This window comes from Ovis canadensis, chromosome 2 (genome assembly GCF_042477335.2).
Source record: "Ovis canadensis isolate MfBH-ARS-UI-01 breed Bighorn chromosome 2, ARS-UI_OviCan_v2, whole genome shotgun sequence".
Taxonomy (NCBI): Eukaryota; Metazoa; Chordata; class Mammalia; order Artiodactyla; family Bovidae; genus Ovis; species Ovis canadensis.
The window spans coordinates 233,294,008-233,316,570 of NC_091246.1; the positions used below are offsets into that span (position 1 = coordinate 233,294,008).

Sequence of the window (22,563 nt, forward strand, 5' to 3'; positions counted from 1 at the left end):
TTAAAAAACTGAAAGTTAGTTACACAGTTGTGTCCAACTCTTTGCAACCCCATAGACTGTAGCCCTCCAGTTTCCTCTGTCCATGGAATTCTCTAGGCAAGAATACTGGAGTGGGTCGCCATTTCTTTTTCCAGGGGATCTTTGTGACCCAGGGATTGAACCCAGGTCCCCTGCATTGCAGGCAGATTTTTTAACAACTGAGTTACTAGAGAAGCTTATCACATCAAATATCATTATATGTATATATAATTTATGTGAAGAAATATGCTACTTTTTGTATGGTGGTATCATATAATTTTCCTTGTTAAATTATTATTACCCTCTTTTGTAGAATAGGCATATATTACTTATAATCAGAAAAATGTAGTGAAAAAAATGTACCTCTCAAACTAGTCACTTTGAAATATTATTTCAGTGAAGTTTAACTATTTAAAACATTTTGGGATTTCTTTTCAGGAGTACTAGCTCAGGATTCTAGGGTTACAAAAATAGTGTAAACAAGATCACTGATTTTCAGAAGTTCAGAATCTTGTGCAAAACTTGTAATAAACACATGTTCATAGCATGGTGTAAGAGGGCTGCTGATTTCACTAAGTGATGAATGAATGAGTAGACGTACTCCAGCAATAAGCCAGCCTGGCAGTGAGTCACAGAGGATCTCTCAATGGATTCTTGCTACATTTAGCTCAACTTTAAAAGCATCACTGGAATTTTCACATAAAAGATGAGGCTGCAGGGAGAATGAGAGTTCCAGAATGAGGAAACAGCTTGAGCTAAAAATATGATCAAGTAGTGTGCCTATGGTGTTGGGTGTTTTGAGCAGTTGCTCATGACTGCAGTATGAAGCGAATGGATGGGGCGTCCCTGGGGCTCTGCGGTAGAGAATCTGCCTGCAATGCAGCGGACTTGGGTAGGACACATGGGTTCGTTCCTGGGCTTGCGAAGATCCCTGGGAGAAGGAAATGGCAACTCACTCCAGGATTCTTACCTGGAAAATCCCAATCCATGGGGTCGCAAAGAGTAGGACATGATTGGGCAACTAAAAAGGACAACAACAAAATAAATTAACTGGTGAAGACAACACTGAAGCTCATTGTGATGGATGTGGGGCACTTACTATTTTCTGTAGGTAAAGGGGGAATCACTGAGTTGACATGACACTGTGGAGTGTGGATGGTGGATGAGAAGTAGCCAAGAAATGGAACATTAGAGACAATCTTATTAGTCTAGAAATTGAACTGAGTCCAGGAAATGACCTGAAAATGTAAAAGATGATGGCAAATTTGAGAAAAATGTATGGAACAGAATTAACTGCATTTGGGGCCATTTGAATGCAGTTTCCTGAAACCTGCCTTATCTAGAACTTAGATTCAGGATCTCTAGGTATAATGCCTAAGAATTTGATTTTAATGAATTCCTAAGGAGAGCTGAAAGCATATTAAGGTTTAGGGAGCATCAGCTCATCATTAATCTGAGCCAAAGTGTCAAGGATTCTGAGACCCCAGAACTCAAATCCTTGAGACCCCAAGGATTCAAACACCCCAGAGTGATTTCAACTATAGAACACCCAGACTGTGACTTACATGACATCAAGGGCTGAATTTAACATTAGATGATTTCTGTGGCTGAAAAATCTCAGGAAATATATTCTTTTAACCTTGTAAAATTTGAGATATTTATTGGATTCAGTTGAGCCAAAGTGAAATCAAATCATTCAATAAATCAAAGAGTTCCAAAACTCCTTTCCTGAAATAGGGCTTCCCTGATAGCTCAGTAGATAAAGAATCCGCCTGCAATGCAGGAGACTCCGGTTCAATTCCTGGGTAGGGAAGATCCTCTGGAGAAGGGATAGACTACCGATTCTAGTATTCTTGGGCTTCAGTTGTGGATCAACTGGTAAAGAATCCACTTGCAATGCGAAAGGCCTGGGTGCGATCCCTGGGCTGGGAAGATACCCTGGAGAAGGGAAAAGCTACTCACTCCAGTATTCTGGCCTGGAGAATTCCGTGAACTGTATAGCCCATGGGGTCATAAAGAGTTGGACACGACTGGAGCATTAGTCTTCTAGTCATCCTCTTGCTTATTCATTCGTTCCTTGGATGAATTTTTACAAGACTACTTCCTTGTGCTAAAGGCTAAGGGTGTGGTGATTTACTACAGAACCCTTCCCTGCCTTCAAAGAGCTTGCTAGCGGTGTCTGTACACAGTCGACTAGGGGTGTGTGTGCTCAGTTGCTCAGTTGTGTCTGACTCTGACCATGGGATTCTCCTGCCAAGAATACTGGAGCACGTTGCCGTTTCCTATTCCAGGGGGTCTTCCTCACCAAGGAATCGAACCCGCATTCTTTACCACTGAGCCACCTTGTAGAGGAGCTTATGTTTTTGTGTCCACCTTGAGGTAGATGTTAACTTATTACATGTGCTTCTCCCAACAAAACTAAGGTTTAATTATTTTTATTTCAAAGCAAAAGAACCAAGGTCTCAGGAAGATTATATGACTTGTCCCAGATCTCACAAGTAATAAGTGGTAAAACCAGGCCATGATATTCATTTTACCCACTTATGCTGTCCCCTAAGAAAGAAGGAAATCAAACATGCACACAGAAATTGTATTGGTGTACTACAGAAGGATGCACAGTGTGTTTGCGGAGCTTGGGGACAGCTGTGATTGCCATTGTTTAACAGAGTAGTTCAGACCAACCTCTGTCCTTAAAAGTGACCTGTGGGTCTTATTTAGAGGATATCATAATAAAACTGAAGAGTTAGATGTTTCCCTCGTTCTGTGGGCAGAGAACATTAACAATCTATATTGACTTGAAACTCTATTTATAGACTTGCAATTGTAAGGCTTATTAACTTACAATTTAAAAATATTTATGATGAGTGAGTTTTACATGATTGGTCATAAAAACCAGCACAGATATGTAAAATAGCATATATAGTTTAAAATACCAACATGTGATGTTTCTTAGAGCTGATCAGAGATTGTATACTGAGGCAGATCTTCACATCTAGAAAAAGAAGGGTGAAGATTATTCTAATTTTATCAATAGATATCTCAAAGCTAAATTTAGACCATTTTAAATAAAACCTGAAATTTTTGCATATACCTTAGGTGTACACTTTTTAAATAACTCTTTCATATACCATAGGTTCTAAATCAAACAGTGCTGATAAGTGAGGGAAGAGTACAAAGGAACAATTAAAAAAATAATATATCAGAGTTAAAGATGAATAAAAGCATAGGCATAAACTATGGAAAATGCTTAAGTTATCCAAAGGGTGCTATCATTTCAAATACGGTCATAGACTTTTAAAAGCTAGGAATGTTTCAAATATAGTCTTTAATTCTCATAATTTCTCAAGCAAGAGAACCAGATAAATAACTTGCACATCACCAAGTGAGATTAAAAGTCAAGATAAAATCCAGGTCTATGGAACTAACAAGTACCTGCTTTTTTGGTTTTGTAAAATTACATATCTGCTTTTAAAAAAAATATTGCACATCTATATTACCTCTTGTTCTGCACACTTGTATTGTGTATATTTTTTTTATTTTTGATATTTCATAATTTCCTGTTCAGGTCACTTCATTCCAGCCTTCATGAAAAAAGAGAAACAAATTCATTTAGGGTAGAATTATCTTCCTGACCTTGAATTTGTAATTTTTGAAGTAGAACTAATAGTATTTTAAAGTAATTATGAGCTTCCCTAATGGCTTAGTGGTAAAGAATCTGCAATGCAGGAGCCGCAGGAAATGCAAGTTTGATCCCTGGGTCAGGAAGATCCCTTGGAGGAGGGCATGGAAACCTACTCCAGTATTCTTGCCTGGAGAAGCCCGTGGCTACAGGAGCCTGGCTGCAGTCCACAGGGTCGTAAAGAGCTGGACACGACTGGAGCAATTCAGTGTGCAGCACATAAGTAATTATAAAGTCACATGGATTAATTTTAAAACTTATTTTTAATTGGAGGACAACTGCTTTACAATATTGTGTTGGCTTCTGCCATACAACATGAATCAGCTACATATTTACACATGTCCCCTACCTCTTGAACCTTCTCCCACTCTTCCACCCCATCCTACCCTTGTAGGCTGCCACAGAGCTCTGCATTGAGCTCCCTGTGTTATAGATCTCTATACACTTGTGGTAGTAACCTTCCGATAGCTAGCTATTTTACTTACAGTAATGTATATGTTTCAGTGCTACTCTCAATTTACCACCCCCCTCTCTTCTTTCCCTGCTGTGTCCAAAGTCTGCTTCTCTATTTCTGCCCTGCAAATAGTTCATCAGTACCATCCTTCTAGATTCCACATAAATGCATTAATATAGGAATAGAACTACCATATGACCCCACAGTCCCACTACTGGGCACAGACTCTGAGAAAACCATAACTGAAAAAGTCACATGTATCCTGGTGTTCATTGTAGCACCATTTACAATAGTTAGCACATGAAGGCAACCTGGATGTCCTTTGACAGATAAATGGATTGGGAGGTTTCAATGCATGTGTGCCATGGAATATCACTCAGCCATAAAAAGGAACACATTTGAGTCAGTTCTAGTGAGGTGAATGAACCTAGAGCTTGTTATGCAGAGTGAGGTGAGTCGCATTATTTGATGGTACCATTTAATATTTACCAGAGAAAATACTGTGATGTTGGGTCACCTCTATGTGCTTTCAGTTATTTTTCACAAATATATAGACAGAGATAGGTAGATGCATACATACATACATACATGAGTAAGCCTTACTAAATCAAAGAAAAATACATTTTTTCCATTCTGTATAATGATCAAAGAACATGGATTTGATAACTTGTTACTCAATAAGTAATAAAACAATCATTGAATTTGCTGACAAGTGCAGATAATTATAACCTTTCCAATTTTTGTGTTATATCAATTTCAAAAGATTTATTTAGGGTCTATTTTGCTGCCTATGCTATGGAAAGTGATCCCTTCTTTCTAAAAAATGTTTGGAAAAGTATAAAAGAAATACAATTTACCAAAATACTATTTTAAAAGTTCTCTAAGCAATTTTTATACTGAAGTTGAATCACCACTGTGGCATATCACAGGCAAACAAATAACCACTTCAGGGTTATTAAAAGAAAAGTTTGACCTTATGGTAAATCTCTTATTGAGAGGATTTAAACCAGATTATCCACTGTATTTCTTTTATTCCAACATTCCTCTTCTTTCTTATAATGATGAAATTGTAAAATGTGTAGTCAGTAGGTCCAAATAATTTCTTTAAACTAGTTGTCAGAGCTGATTTTAAATCTGTCTCATCCTTTATGATTCACCTAATGGGCCATATTTGATATGAAAAATATTGTAAGTGTATATGATTCAATGCTCTTTATTTTGTATTAGCCCTCTTATAGTACTAATATTGATTTTATCTTTTTTTGTCTCTTATCAGGCATTTCTTAGGGTTAATATTAGGCATTTTAGGCATTGTAAGGGTTATTGGACACTTACTTAGTAGCCTAAAGAACTTTTTCTTTAAAGAGTCAAACAATAAACATTTTAGCCTTTATGGGTCGTGTGGTATGAGTCCCAACATGTTGTTCAGTTGCAAAGTCATGTCTGTCTCTTTGTGACCTCATGGACTGCAGCACATCAGGCTTCCCTGTCCTTCCCTATTTCCCAGGGTTTGCTCGAATTCATGTCCATTGAGTCAGTGATGCCATCCAAACATCTCATCCTCTGTCACCCTCTTCTCCTCTTGCCCTCTATCTTTCCCAGCATCAGAGTCTTTCTCAATGAGTCGGCTCTTCACATCAGGTGGCCAAACTATTGGAGCTTCAGCTTCAGCATCAGTCCCTCCAGTGAATATTCAGGGTTGATTTCCTTTAGGATTGACTGGTTTGATCTCCTTGCTGTCCATGGGACTCTCAAGAGTCTTCTTCAGCACCGCAATTTGAAATCATCAATTCTTCAGTGTTTAGCCTTCTTTATGGTGCCAACATGTCCTGTACTAAAAAAGGCAATGGGCTTTACTTGGGAAATGTGCTGTAGTTGGCCAATCTCTGTCTGTTATCCTGAAGATGGATGAAAAAAATCCGTGGTACTTGCACGTTTATTCTATGTACATGTGTTAAATAAAGAATCAATCTCTTTGCCCACTAAATGGGAGAGGAAGAATGTTTTCAATGAGAGCACTATCACCTCTGGCTGACCTGTGACTCTGAAGGACAGAAACAGCAGAGGTGAAAGTGTCTTTCTCTCTTCTGTAATTCCTGAAGAGGTTGCTTCCCCTTTTCAAATCATACCAGCTGACCTCATGCCTGCTCTTCCTTGATGCCCCACTAATGTTATCCATGCTCTCCTGGAGAAGTTTTTCTCTAGGGTAAATAGAAAATTCAGAGAAATTTGATAATCTAGCTTCCCTTTCAGCTAGACTAAAGCTTATACTCCTCATACTGGAAGCAATTTTTTTTTAATTAATTTTTTTTGGCGTATAGTACAACTACAATGCTGTGTTAGTTTCTGTTGTACAGAAATGTGAATCAGTTATACATGTGCGTATATCTACTCTTTTTTAGATTCTCTTACCATCTAGGTCATTACAAAGCTAGGAACAATGATTTCTTAGAAAATGAGCTACCCGGGTAGCTCTACCCAAGTAGAAATTTGGACAAAGAGAGCAACATGGAACTGATAAATCCCCCTCACCCCCTGCACCAGAGCTTTTGGAAATTAATATTGGTGTTCTGTCTATTGTTTAAGGAATTAAATTTAATTCTCAAATCTTCAGGCTTAAAGCCGAACTTTATTTCAAAGCAAACATCACATTTGCTCAAAAATCTTCAATGATTTTTTTAATGTGTTTATTCATGAAGCATAAAAATCAAAATCAGTACAGATAGATATGCTTGCATCAGCTTAATTCTTGTATCATTTTTAATATTGAAATGCTCCATGTGTTTACTCAGAGTATTATTATCTCTTATGGTTTACATGTTTTGAAAAATTGAATAGTTTAGTTAAACATTATAGAGATGTTTTTTATTGGATAGTCTCACTATTTCTTTGCTTTTGGGATAAAATGTACTCAATATCAGAAAGTACTTGATTGTTTTTTTTTAGAGAAAGTAATTATTGAATTGAATTAAAATTCCTCACTTACGTTATTCTCGATGCATTGAAGAATCAGTAGATAAGATCGTGAGTGATGTATGGGACTTTACTGTTTTTCAATCTCTTGCATGTGTTAGTTAACTGCTTCCTGTAACCTTGTGCAATGTGGTGCATAAATATGCATAATATATATATATATATAAAGTATATTCAAGTGTACATACTGTGTATATATGAATTATGTACATATATACATATATAATGTATAGAGGAAGAACATATAACTTCAGAAAGACACGTGACTTTTCAAGGTCACACAACCATCAAGATCCCAGTCAAGCCATGTAACTCTTCTATTATACCACAGTGCTTCCCTCTAAAGAATGAAAGATACAGTTACTTATTCTTTAGAAAGAATGTGATCCTATCATGTCACTTCTTAAAATATATATTTTTTGAATTTTAGAATAGTTTTGAATTTACCAAAAAGTGGCAAAGAACACACAGAGGATTCCTGCATACCCCACACTCAGATTTCCCTTTTATTATTCCCTTACACTATTATGGTGTTTTTGTCACAACTAAAGACTCAATATTGATACATTGTTGTTAAAACCATACTGTGATCGTTTCTCAGATAGTCCTTAGTTTATGTGATCTTGACAGTTTTGAGGGTTACTGGACTGGTATTTTGTAGAATGTCTCTCAATTTGGGTTTGTCTGGTGTTTTTCTCATGATTCTGTTGGAGTTATGGTTCAGAGGAGGAAGACCACGGAGATTAAGTGCACTTCTCATCACATGATATCAAGGATGCATTCTCTCAACATTACTGATCAGTGTGGATGACCTGGTGTGGTGTAGGTAGTGTTTACAGGTTTCTTCATGCAAACTTCATCTTCTCCTCCTTTCCACACTGTACCCTTTGGAAGGAAGTCATGTGTGTAGCCTACACCTGAGAGGTGTATATTTATGATTCATCTTCTTGAGGAGGAGCTTCATTTGATTTGATCTCCATGAAATTAGGCAAGAATATTGTCTCCATTGAATCTTTGCTAATAGGAAAATCTTCTTCAGGATATATGTGTGTTCATACTAAGTGAATAATTGTCTCCCAGAGCATGCTTACTTGCTTGTGTATTTTTTTCCTTTCCTTCATGTTCATACAATAAATGCATTTGGATTAAAGATAAGAAACAGACCACTTGATTAAATAACTAAGGAAGGGTTAGTCACTCAGTTGTGTCTGACTGTTTGTGACCCCATAGACTGTAGCCTGCCAAGCTCTTCTGTTCATGGAATTTTCTTGGCCAGAATACTGGAGTGGGTAGCCATTCCCTTCTCCAGGGGATCTTCCTGACCCAGGGGTTTAACCCAGGCCTCCTGCATTGCAGGCATATTCTGTACCATCTCAGCCACCAGGGAAGCCCCTAAAGAACTAAACTACTAGAGTTTATTTACTAAGTTTACTTTTAAATATTAATATTTATAAATTGGCATAGAAGTCTTTCAAATATAGTATGAAGTAGAATGGAATTTTACAGCTAAATTTAAATTAAATATGAAGAATTCGATGACAAAAAAAAGGAAAGACTCAATACCTTTTACAGAGAAGGCAATGGCACCCCACTCCAGTATTCTTGCCTGGAAAATCCCATGGATGGAGGAGCCTGGTAGGCTGCAGTCCATGGGGTCGCGAAGAGTCGGACACGACTGAGCAACTTCACTTTCACTTTTCACTTGCATGCATTGGAGAAGGAAATGGCAACCCACTCCAGTGTTCTTGCATGGAGAATCCCAGGGACGGGGGAGCCTGGTGGGCTGCCGTCTATAGGGTCACACAGAGTTGGACACAACTGAAGCAACTTAGCAGCAGCAGCAGCGATACCTTTTATGGGTAGTAGTCTTAACACATTTCATATAATGGCTAAACATGCTATTTGTTATGCCTAAAGTAATGAATTAACACATACTATCAGAATGAAATATAATTTTTGGACACATTTTAGGGGGAAGGGATTTGGCCATGTCAACAGGCACAGAAGTAACACGGAGTTTAACTTGGGGATTTAAAAACAATGTGTACTCTTCAGGAAGAAATTTTCAAAAACATGTGTTCTTTAAAAGTAAATATGAGAAGTAGATTTATCTACCCCAAACTGAATCTCATTCTTCATTTAATCATATTATTGCAACATAATAACAATTTGGGGGTGGTATTTTAAATTAGGAAAAAGTTTGATAGCAAATTTAACATGAGAAAATTCTGTACCAGACTTGTTAGATTTGTTAAACTTTAAAATTAAAAAATGAATTTTACTATCTTCTAAGAACCTGAATTCTCTTAGAATACCTCTCCCTCTCTCATACATTGGGCGATGCTTTGTCATGGAATTTTTATTGACTGTGTAATGGACCCCAAAAGAAAATTGTTTAATATTGCAGAGTCAGTCTGGAAAACTAGAGTGATTGCCTACTAGTACTATTGTGAACCATTATATATCAATCAAGTGATATATAAGTATTCTAAAATAAACATGTGATGAGTATAAAACTCAATTTATAACTCAATTTTTAAATTCTTATTCTTTAGATTTTTAAAGAATGGGTTATTCTTGATAAATTGACATACCTGTTTAGCATAAACTACTAATTGACTGAAAACACTTATTCTCAATAATACAATGCATTTATGAACTATAATGAAAACTATGAAGTGAAATGAAATATAACGAAATATATTGGTGACACTGTTGTCAGAGGAATACAGAAAAAAATTATTTTTCAGTTACATGTACTGATTCACACCCTAAACATTTTAGAGGAAATTAATAAGTGATTTAATGTTTGTATGGACAAGTAAATACCATGCAAATATTGAAGTGATGCTATAAATATCTTACCTTAAAGAAGATGGGTGGTTTTGTGATTTCATTGGGATCTGTGAAATCCAGTGAGAATTTACTAAAAAGGAAATTATCTTGAGAGTTTTCTGAGAATAGCAAATACTGTACAGTGATGGTGGCTTCACTCCATTTCTAAAACTTTTATTGAGAGCTAAATGATTCTGTTCTGCATGTTGGGGCTACTGTGTTGGATGCTAATTGGGGCTAGCCCTCTGAGAATTCTGTATTATAAATTCCATTTATAACAGTTTATAGTCACTCAATAAATTTTGCTTGTATTTCCACCCAAATAGAGTTATTGTATTTTTATTGCTTAGATTATCATGTTATAAAATATTACAAATCTTTTGAAAAATTATGAGCTACTCTGAAATTCTCATGTTGGGACAAAAACATGTTGGTCGTTGTCCCAGAAATTCACTTAAAAAGTGAACAGCCACGGCCACGGCCCTCTGTGCTTGGGGCCAGAGGACACCAAAAGGTGTCAAATACAGCCCATCCTTCAAGAAACGTTGTCAAGTTAAGCTTATTACATACAAGACATTTACCCAAGAGAGTCACCCTCTGGAATCTAAGCCATTGGCTAATCGATTCAAGCCATTGATTTTATTTATTTGACAAGCAGTTTTTATTCACTCATAAAGCTATAAATATATTTGAGTTTTTGAATAGCATCTGGAAATGGTAGTACATATAATAACAACTGTTATTATAATCTAAATAATATTCAGGAGATGGAGCTTGCTGTAGTAGAAAGATGATTTACTGTGGAGTCAAACAGATCTGAATTTGATACAGACTTGTATCACAACCAGTAACCTATGACCTTCCTTTGAGCTAGTTCCTTAAGCTTTCTGAGACTTGTCTTTCTCACTTGTGATGTGTAACTAAACCCTAACTTTCAGTGTGGCTGGGAGGCTTTAATATTAATATAACATATGTAGAGCTCTTTCCACATGAATGGCAGAGAGCATGTATGGGAAACTGTTGCTAGGTATTTGTCAGTATTAGGATAATAATTCTAGGGCAATGTTTCACTGTTTTTTTTCTTTTAATTACTTCACCTTCATTACCCAATCTAATTTTTAAACTAACTTCTGAAATGAAGGTGTTATCAATTCAGTTATTCAGATAAAGAAACCGAGAAAAGGAGTGACCAATGGAAACTCATCAAGTTTCAGAATTTGAATCTTTGACTTCTAGCTCAAGCTCTTGTCCTTTCCATAAAGACTTAAGAATTGTGAGAATTCAGTTTTGCTTTGTTCACATAAAAGCCTACCTGCCTGGTTTGGACAAGATATATAAATTCTTGAAAACTTAGCTTCCTGACCCATCCTTGGAGAGTGTCGTGCTGAGTTGTCTCAGTCCTTTCCAGTTTCACAGGCACTGGAACCAGTAGCATGCGGTTCTGAAGGGCACAGGTACTGAGATAAACTCTTGGGTTCAATTTGACACTGTCATTTGTTGGTTCTGTAAGCTTAGGCACATTACTAAATCTCTGCAAGTCTCATTTTACTCATTATGGGATAACAGGGGCTTCCTTGGTAGCTCAGACGGTAAAGAATCTGCCTGCAATGCAGGAGACCCGGGTTCAGTCTCTGGGTCAGGAAGATCACCTAGAGAAGGGAATGGCAACACATTCCAGTATTCTTGCCTGGAGGATTCCATAGACAGAGGAACCTGGTGAGATCCAGTCTATGGGATCACAAATAGTTGGACATGACTGCGCAACTAACATACACCTGGGGTGATTAATAGTACTTAATTCAGAGCATTGTCATTGTGAGGAATAAATGCATTAAACTATGCAAAGTAGTAAGAATGGGTTTTGGTATAGAGCATTATATTGGTGTTTAGTGGCTAAATCATGTCTGACTCTTTTGCAACCCCATGGGCTATAGCCCGCCAGGCTCTTCAGTTCATGTTTCCCAGGCAAGAATACTGGAGTGGGTTGCCATTTCCGTCTCCAGGGGTTCTTCTCAACCCAGGGATCAAACCCATGTCGCCTGCATTGGCAGGCGGATTCTTTATCACTGAGCCACCAGGAAAGCCCCAGAAAAAGTGTTATAAATATTTGTCAATTATTTCCTAAAATTGTATCATTAAATTTAGTGCCTCCAAGCGAGCTATTTTAACTCTCAAGCCATACAATAGATTTGCTCAAATGATTAACTGTAAACATCTCCATCCTGGATTTCTGTCTCAATCACACTGCTATTTTCTGACAGATCCAACCTGCTAGCTCTGTGCTAAAGAACAGCTACTGGCGGACATAGTCACATGCGCCTGGGAGCAGTGTTTGCCTGCCCAGTAGTAGATGTATGTGTATCAATATACAGTCATCACTGAATCTTCTCCTGATTTCCAATTGACCTGATGAATCTGGCTCTTTGAAGTTCTGGAAATATTCAGGATCTGGATCAGTATGCTTGTAGAAACCAATGATTCTAATTAAACATTTTCTGTAGCATCAAGATGTATAGTGAAACTTCTTTGCAGAATAATTATTTAAGTGTTTATATTCCAAGCATTGGATGTACATTGAAATTCATTTTGGTAGAAGAATGATTAAAAGTCTAAATTCTATGCTATTTATAAACACATGTTAAGCTTTAATTCACTAATAAAAACGTTCATGAAAGCATATCACATTCATATAAGATCTCTCTTGAAAGTAATGCTAATAATTGAACTTAGAATATTGAGACCCATAGGAAAATGGAGTCAACATAAAAATAATAGGCAAATATTTGGCAAATGGCTTAAACATTTTACATATTTTATTTCCATAGCATGGACTTTTAGAACATATTGGTAAAATATTCACTCCTAAATTATTGTTTCATAATATCTCAATGTTTAATAATATAAGTACAATTTTTTTGGCACTTCTATGCCTTAATTTTGCTTTGTAAGAATTTCAAAAATATAGAAATGGCTGACATTTTTCAAAACAGCTACTAGCACAGTGCAAAACAAATCTGCTTTCTTTCCATTTTTTTTTTCCTGTATTCACTCTTTCTTTTTTGCTAGGTGGCATGCATGCAGTGGTTTCATGGAGACCATACAATGCTTGAGATGATTGAGAAAAAGCGTTGCTTGTGCAAGGAAATAAAAGCTAGACAGAAAACGGAAAAGGGGCTTTGCAAACAGGATAGCATGCCTATCCTACCCAGCTGGAAGAAGAATGCAGGTGCAAAGAAGTACAGCCCTCCACCCTATTCTAAACAGCAAACGGTGTTCTGGGATACTGCCATATGACTGTGTTCAGGATGGCGTGAGCTCCACGTTACTTAACACGAAGAGGGAGGTCGACTCGGTCATGTGATAAGTAACTTACATATCTTCTCAGTCAGAATGGAATGCCAGTGGTTCCCTGGAAAGCCCATGGGAAGCTGTGCCTATTCATGGCGAGTTCAAGATAAAATGCGTATTTCCTTGCATTTAAGGCACACTTATTTATCATGGATTATTTTGAATCCAGAAGATATTGAGATGTAAATATTTTATTAGTTTATGGGTGACACCTGAAATAATACACGTTATACGTATATAAATGATAGAAATACCAAGAGTTTTACTATATGATACAATTTCGGTATTAACTGGTTTGTTATCTCTTTTATATGTCCCTTGATGCCTTTGATTATTAATTTTTGCATTTAAAATGTTTTTCTTTCTTCCTACATTTGGTTTCTGTACACTAGCTCATGTATGGATTATGTTCAATCACATAATATATGATCTGGTGCTAGTAATGTAGAAGTTGACTATCACATCGTTAAGAACATCTGTTTGTTGCTTTGTACCTTTTTAAGGGTTTGATGGGGAATGAATGCCAATGTGATGCTGAATTTGGACATCCACATTGCATCAACACCGATATTTTTGCCGCATTGGCTTTATAAGAATTTCTCTTCAAATGTCATCTTGTTTATACTAAGCAATGGTGAGTCAGACTCCAGAGAAAGTTACTAGGGTAATATTTGGACATCCCAGCAGAAAACATTTCTTTCAGAAATGACTTTAGGGACACATGTCCTTGCATCATTGATCTGATTGGAGGAGACCAGGGTTCACTGTGACAATGGAAAGGACGAGGAATAGAAGGTGAAACAGCATGACTGCTTTCAAGGCGAGACCCGTGGCTTTAGAGCTGCTGCAGTCGCTACTTTTGAGTAACTTTTCACGTGTATGTTTGTTTCCCCTAGAAAATGATCAACTAACATTCAATCAGATGAGTTTGCATATTTCAGTACACTAAATGCCAAGCTTTCTCAAAATCTAGATGCCTGGATGGAGTAGTATTTCATGTTAACTTTTCAACGAGTTATCACCCTATTTGGGGGGTTAATCTCTCGTGCATGTTCATCACATTCTTACCGATGATGACACCATGACCAAAGAATTATGACCAATTGTTTATTTTATTTTATTTCAAGGAAGAAACAGGAAATGCAGGGGATGGGAGATGGGGTGGATTCAATTTTTGTGGTGGTAAAGTTTAAGTTAAACAAATCATATATATCTTTTAAGAGTAACTTGTTAGTTGAATATAAATAACCCCATGGAGGAATAAAAAGGAAACTATCATATATATTTTGTATATTTAAATTACTATTTATGCTTCCCAAAAATGGACAGTATGTGATTCTTCTTTAACAATCAATTTAGTATTATATTTCTGAGAGAAAAGGTATGTGTTTGAAGTTGTTGTCATAGTGGTTTTCCTTGTAAGGGTTTTGACAGCAATAGTACAGTGCTGCTCAATATAACCAAATATAACAGGAAGTAGGGGAATTTTGTAATCTATATTGCTAAAGACCTAGTAATGCTTTATCAGTAATAGTTTCTTTCAAGCCTTTGAAATGTTATAAAATAATTTTTTAATATTTTATAATTAATGTATATTTTGATGCCCAACTAGAATTCTGAAAGAATAAGGGAAATAAGGTGAGTGGGAGCATGTGTATCTGTTATGTGTGCGTGTGTACACTACACGTGAATGAGTACTCAGTGGGGGAACTGTACACATAGAATGCTTACTGATGTTTTAAATTTTGCTTGTATCGTTGAGGTGGAAGAAAACAAAAGTAGAGTCGCAAGTTAGTACATGAAATCATGGAGAGATCTTAAGTAGCTTAAATAGATCCTGCTCTCATATTCCACCAGTTATAGATTATGTTTCAAACCCCAAAATCAATGGAGTACAAATCTAAGAGTGCTGAAAATGTGTTAAGGTAAAACTCAGAATTGACATTAAATGTGTTTATGACCCAAATTATTACCCTGATTTAAGTTATTATGACCACATATACTCAAGCCCATGAATTAGATATATGTAAGCCATCAATGATTAGCATCTTTATATTGACCTTGTTACACATACATACATATATGTCATATGAATATGTCAAGCTTGATCTAATTGCAATTGGGTAATTCCCCTGAAATTTTCATTTAGGTAGAACACACAGGTGTGTTTTTCAAATGCCCATCATTACCGTATCTCTCTGAATTAGGCAGAAGATATTTTTTAATGCTGGCCACTTGTCAAGAAGGAAATAGTTAACAAAATGATTTGTGTTGGGTTCAGCCATTTCCGTTTGTTCTGCCAAATGAATGCTGTTGCCAGGTTTCATACATTCCCTTTTCAAGCAAGTTATTTTCTGAGAAGGTAGCTTGTTTGAAAATCTGACCTTAGGCAACCATTTCCATTTACTGTCTCCAAATCTTGCCTTCAGTGGGAAGTAACTGAAAGATCTGGAAAAGCAGCTTCACTGATATTTAACTTAAGAAATGATATTCTGTAACTATAAAACTCTTCACTGTAGTTTAGCCTATGTGGCAATAGCTATTATATAATTAATTTCCTTTCTGTGCAGCATTTCTTTATGTGGAAAAAAAGAGGTCATTAGGATAAAAAAGAAAAATAAACTTACTCGCTGATGGTAGCCATTTAAGGCACTTATACCTATGAATTTAGTCAAATGATAAAAAATTCCACCTACAGCCAGAACACTATGGAGTGATAAAACTCCATATGCTTTTTTTTTTTTTTTTTTAGCAGTGCCAAAGAACAAATTATATCATTGTATGGTTACCAGTTGAAAGCTTAGCCCTATAAAAAATGATTGTTTCAGAGCAAATTTTATAGAAACAGAACTTTATTGGCTGTTAGCAAGATGCTTTTGTATGTGAAAAACTTCTTAGAAGACACACATTTCTTTAGAATTGATGGAAGGGAAATATCAAATCCTGCTTTTCTATCCAATCTCAGAAGCCAGCATTTTCTGAAGTATAACAGTAGAGTAGTTCTGTTTTAGGTAAACACTGCCAACATTTCCCCTAGTGTTGATACTATGGAAGCAAGTTTGGAGTGAAAACTGATTGATTTGTGGAAAAGGTAATGCCCACTCCCCAAAAATAGATGTTAAAATGAAACAATGCAAAATATTAAGAAATTAAAATGTGTAGTTTTAAAGACTGTACGTATTCAGACACACGATAATTGAATGGATATAGTCAGATACAACTTCACTTTTCAAAGCAGTGACACTGGGACTTCAGAGACCCCAAGGTCCCAAATGGGTTTCTTTCAATTTTTCTGGAGAGAAACATTTTTCTTATTACATTTTGGCTTAGGCTGTATCCTTATATCCAAAGTGGTTTGACTCTTATGAGCAAGTTTGGTGATCAAATTAGTAAAACTAAACAACTCTATTGTTTTAATTAAGTGAGACATCAGAACAATGCACATAAAATGCAATTTCAATATTGCTTCTATGTTAAGTTGACTTACTCACCTAAAATTGAAAAGTAATTGTAAGCTAATTATGGCTACCTATAAAATTAAGGAAAATTTTCTATGATATTAACAGCAAATTATCTGAGATGAGAGGGAATTCAAACTTGCAAAGAAGTAGAAGTAGAATAGAAAAGCAATTCACCATTCATTGCATCCCAAACTTAAAAGGAAGTGAAAAAAAAATGATACTTATGTACTTAAGCTTAACTCACTGAATCTTCCTTGTAAGGGAAAAATGTGAACAATTAGCTATTAATCCATTATTCATTTAACAGTTCATTATTGAGCAACTTATATATCAGCTATTTTAAAGCATTTCTAAAGCATTTGACATTAAGCATTCAGAAAAATGTGATCCCTGCCTTCAAGGAGTTTCATTATACAATCATTAGTAGTTTCAAACGGAGTTTTTAAGAAGATATACAATATCATATGTGTTTGACATCTCTTATGTGTTTAAATATGTGTTTATATGTTTTTCCTGGATCAAGTGTATAGTCAAATAAAATGCTAAACATACTAAAGTTGATGTCTAAATATAAAATATGTTTATGTGTAAACCTCTATGTGTACACATAGGATATGTACTGCTGTCTATATAAATCAGTAAAAGAAAATCCATTTTGCCATGTTGGACTTTGAACATTATAGCTGGGGGTTTGGATTTATTTAAAACCCTTTGATATTTGGGTCAATGACATTGTAGCAAGATGTGTGTTACCTGGGTAAAAATATCTGAGTATATTTCCCTTTAAATATTATAAAGTTTTAAACTTAAGGGAAAACATCTTTACAGTAATATTGTTGGATTTATCTCAACCAAACCTATGTGAAAATCTTCTTGAAGTTTTCAATTATTCCCAAATATGACTGGGTTTGCCCACCCTAAAAGCATTTACATTTTCACATGTATACACCCACATACAGTATACATACTGTATATAATATATATGAAAATGTTTAGTATGCACTTCTTCTGTTTGGAACTCCTTCAGTTAGCATTTATAGTGTAGCAATTTGTGTGAAGTGCACTGTGATTATAAAAGACAAAGCACAGTAAAGTCACAGGTCTTGTTATCTTGCACTAAAAATGTGTTTACGTATTTAGCAGTTGTATGTTTACTTTCTTGCTCTTTTCAAGAAGTTGAAACAAATAGCTATTGAGAAAAATGATATCAAATGATGTTTTTTAGTGGATAATGACACTACGCTTTTAAAAGACAGGGTTTTTAAAAGAAACCATTTAACATCGATTCCAACATCACATGTTTACCATATTTAAAAATCTGAATGTCATATTGCATTTTTCATAACTCATTAAAAATGTCAGGTATGTGCCTGAAAAGTTGTGCAAATAAGCATTAGATAACAGATTTCTCTACTCATGTGTTGTTAGCCATTTCTATATACATATTAATATAAACACTGATGTTTTAATTTCTTTTAATTTTTGTACTTGATTTTTTAGGTAATATGTAATTATAAATGTACTTTGATACTACTGAAGTAACCAGATGTTGTTTGAAAACAAATTGTTTTCTTTAGTGCATTGGCAATATTTTGCAATACTTTTGTGCTTATTTATTTGTGCTCCCGTGTAATTATAATAAAAGCAATAGTTTAAATTAGTTGCCTTTGTTGTTGCTGGTATTTATTCATCAAGAAGCAAGATTAGTAAGAAATCTTTCAAAGAAAAATGCACACGTTTTCCCATGTTTCCAGTTGCCTGTGAGATTGTATGGTAAACAACTCTTGCCTGTGAGTCACTGAAGACTGAGGCTTTCACCCTAGTTATGTGACCCTCAATTGTCCTTAGTCACCCTCTGGCTTCTGCTTCAAATGGGCAATCCAGTAAATAAGAGGAAGCTACATTTTTTCTTTCATATGCACCTAATTCCAACTAAATGATTCAGTGTGTATCTAAAGTGTTCTGGAGGCACTAAAGGAAAAAGAAAAATCCAACAATCCTAGACTGGTATTCATAGAAAAGATGTTCATTTATTTAAAAGGTGTTTAACACACTCATTTGTTCAGCCATACTTCTAGAATTAATCTGGCTTAAACAGGGGGCAAGAAATCAATCCTGAATAGTCATTAAAAGGACTGATGCTGAAGCTGACGCTCCAATACTTTGACCACTTGATGTGAAGAGCTGACTCACTGGAAAAGACCTGCCTCATTGGAAAAGACCTTGATGCTGGAAAAGATTAAAGGCAAGAGGAGAAGGGAGCAACCGAGAATGAGATGGTTGGATAGCATCACCGACCCAGTGAACATGAGTTTGAGCAAACTCAGGGAGATAGGGAAGGGTGGGGAAGCCTGGTATGCTGCAGTCCATGGGGTCACAAAGAGTCAGACATGACTTAGTGACTAAACAACAATAACAACAAAATGGGGAGCAAGTCAGTATGTTTAATGTTACTGGAGTGTTGGTAACTAAAGTGCCACTGAGTGTCTGAAATACATATAAAACAAGGTCCTGGAGTTCAACAAACTTATAAAAAATGTGCATTTGTCATACAGCAGCCTCCTTTAATAGTTTCTAACCATTACTTAATCAACTACTCACATCTTCTCTTATATATCGAATTTCAGAGTAATGTATTATAATTTCAAAGTTTCTCACAAATTATTTCCATGTTCATTCTTAAAAGGAATCTAATTTATTCTCACTCTTCATTTCCACTTCTCTAGCTACTCAAAGGCTCTCTATCACCCTACCTCTTGGCTGAACAAGAAATAACTAACCATACTTTCCATTGTCAGCACTTCCAACTTCCATTCATCTCAGCTCATGACAAGTGCCCCATATTCTGAATTCTCTTCTATTCTCCCTGCTCTCCCTCAGACTCATTGTTTCCAGTGATCTCAGAGCAGAAGAATGGACACTTTCAAACTGTGGTGCTGGAGAAGACTTTTGAGAATCCTTTGAGCAGCAAGGAGATCAAACCAGTCAATCCTAAAGGAAATCACTCATTGAATATTGAATATTCATTGGAAGAAATGATTCTTAAGCTGACACTCTAATACTATGGTCACCTGATGTGAAGAGCCACCTCATTGGAAAAGACCCTAATTCTGGGAAAGAGTGAAGGCAAAAGAAGAAGAGGGTCACAGAAGATTAGATGGTTGGATGGCATCACAACTCAATGGAAATGAGTTTGAGCAAACTCTAATAGATAGTGAAGGACAGGGAAGACTGGTGTGCTGCCCTCTGTGGGGTTGCAAAGAGTTGTACATGACTTAGAGACTGAACCATCCACCTACACATTTATTGAAACCCCACATTGCTATTATATAAATTAAAGAAGTTCTTATTAAAGTATAAAACACAGCAAGATATATGGTGGAACTGTGTGACAACTATAAGAGGAAAAATAAAAGATTAAGGCATGATATTAAAAGTATCCAGAAATGATTTTAGTTCACAAACTGAAGACAATGATACCCTAAGTTCATAATTAAGCATAATAGCAACACAATTATTACATACTTCATGGTAGAAACTGAACTGTTGATGAATTTGTTTAGCTTAATTCCTACCTCAGCTCTATGATTATATTTATTTTCTAGGTAAACTTGTTGAAATTTGTAGAACTTGCCCCAACTTATACAGATAGTATTTATAGATCCTGAAAATTCAAGCTAAGCTTATCTGAGTCTAAAACAAAGCCATGGCAACAGAGCCTCTCATTTAAATTAGTGTCAGTTTGCTATTCACTGTTTGCAGAAATTCAAACACATTTTGAACATCACACAAAAGCTATACACTAGTTGCCTGCTAAGTCACTTCAGTTGTGTCTGGCTCTTCGAGACCCTATCGACAACAACCCACCAGGCTCCTCTGTCTATGGCATTCTCCAGGCAAGAATACTGGAGTGGGTTGCCATTTCTCACTCCAGGGGCCCTTCCTGACCCAGGGATGGAACCCTCGTCTCTTACGTCTCCTACATTGGCAGGCAGGTCCTTTACCACTAGCGCCGCCTGGAAAGTGTGACAACATGGTACTAACTCACCTAACTTCGATATGCTTACTTATCTTAACACCAAAGAGGCCATCTTTTCCCCACAGTGGAATAAAGTTCACAGTTATGGCTCAGTGAAGAGGACTATAGCATTTTGTTTTTTTTTTTTTGCCATTATTGATAATTTCATATCAATCTTTTAACTGGCTGCAAGGAGAGTCAAATGAGTTCACTAAGGTCAAATAGTAAACTGGCTCTTAAATGGATTTTGCCTATACATTTTCCTTAGGGTAACTATGGCCACACTATGTTAAGTTTCTTGATATGTTTCAAAGTGTCTTCTCAGCTCCATTCAACAAAAGGTTTATTGGCTTAAGGATGTACTTTGTTTTAGGGAATGCATCCATGAAAATTTTCTTATTCTTTCTTTAGGGAAGACACTAGGTCATTTAAAATGGAGGGGATGGGGGAAAAGAATAACAGAGTCACACCTGGTTTTGAAAGAACTGGGCACTGATACCTCCAGATTTTTCAGCCACTTTTCCTCACAAAGATCCATGAAATATGCTACTCATGACACTAAGATAGAAAAAAAAAAAACTTTTGTTATTATTTTAGTTATATAGTTAAGAAGTTTTAGTACATTTAAAGTATAATGCTAGCATATCAAAATATTTGACTTCTTTCACTGAATAAATAATTTTTTGGCACACCACTTAGGATGAGGGGGATCTTAATTCCCTTATCAGGGATGGAACCCACGCACCCTACAGTGGAAGCTCGGAGTCTTAACCACTGGAGGCCAGGGAAGACCTGAAGGAATTATTCTTGAGTGCTCCTGTGCAAATTGAAGCAATGATGGGAATTTGGTACTGAATAAAGGACAACTCTACTTCTCTTAGAGTTTACACAATGGATATGATGACTAGTCTTACTAAATTGGTGGCTTCCTGGCTGGCTCAGCCATAAAGAATACACTTGCAATGCAGGAGACCCAGGTTTGATCCCTGGTCAGGAAGATCCCCTGGAGAAGGAAATGGCAACTCACTCGAGGATTCTTGCTGGAAAAATTCCATGGACAGAGGAGCCTGACGGGCTATAATCCAGGGAGTCGTAAGAGTCAGACAGGACTAGTGACTAAATCACCAAGTTAGCCCCTTGTTCAGACCTCAAGAATTACAAGGTGTGGTGTTGAGATGATATTCAGATGTGGCAATATTCAGAAGTACTTGAAAGGCGGATTATACTATCTCTGCCAGGGAAGGCTTTTTTTGCCTCACCCTCCTCATTGCCTTGGGGTTTGACACCTCTGTATTAGAGACCACACATATACACATGTTGCTTCCTTGCTAAATGCACACTTTGCTTTTTACAATGGAAAGTTTCTGAAGAGAAAAAGACTATTGAGACCACTCGGAGATGATTACACATCTCTGAAGATAATTATGTCAAAATGGGCTGCTGGCTTGAGGATCCTCCAGACTTTATCTAAGACTAGCATCCAAATGTTTGTCATACCCTAGAAAATTCTTGGTTTCTCTTAGTTTACAATGCTAATCACTTTGTCCAGGTTCCAAACAGTTCCACTTGTTTCCAGAAACCTTCCAGCTTCAGTATCAAACTATAAGGCCCTTTTGCTTCCCAGACCCCAGCATCATCCATCAACAATCTCAAATTCAAAAGACTACATGCATTGGGTAAGAAAAAGACAAGTCTCTATTATCAAGTATTGAAACAGTCAATAATAAGGTTGGGCTTGAAAAAAATGGAAACTGAAAGGGATGGTAGACTGCAACAT

General features: G+C 36.3%; 1 protein-coding gene across 1 annotated transcript in view; it reads left to right on the plus strand.

Moving 5' to 3' along the window:
• NYAP2 (neuronal tyrosine-phosphorylated phosphoinositide-3-kinase adaptor 2) overlaps positions 1-13,253 on the plus strand; it is a 301,436-nt gene extending 288,183 nt beyond the window's left edge. The window contains exon 6 of the mRNA XM_069574685.1: positions 13,026-13,253. Coding sequence (XP_069430786.1) covers positions 13,026-13,253 — 228 coding nt within the window. The remainder of the gene's footprint in view (positions 1-13,025) is intronic.
• The last annotated feature ends 9,310 nt before the right edge of the window (positions 13,254-22,563 follow it).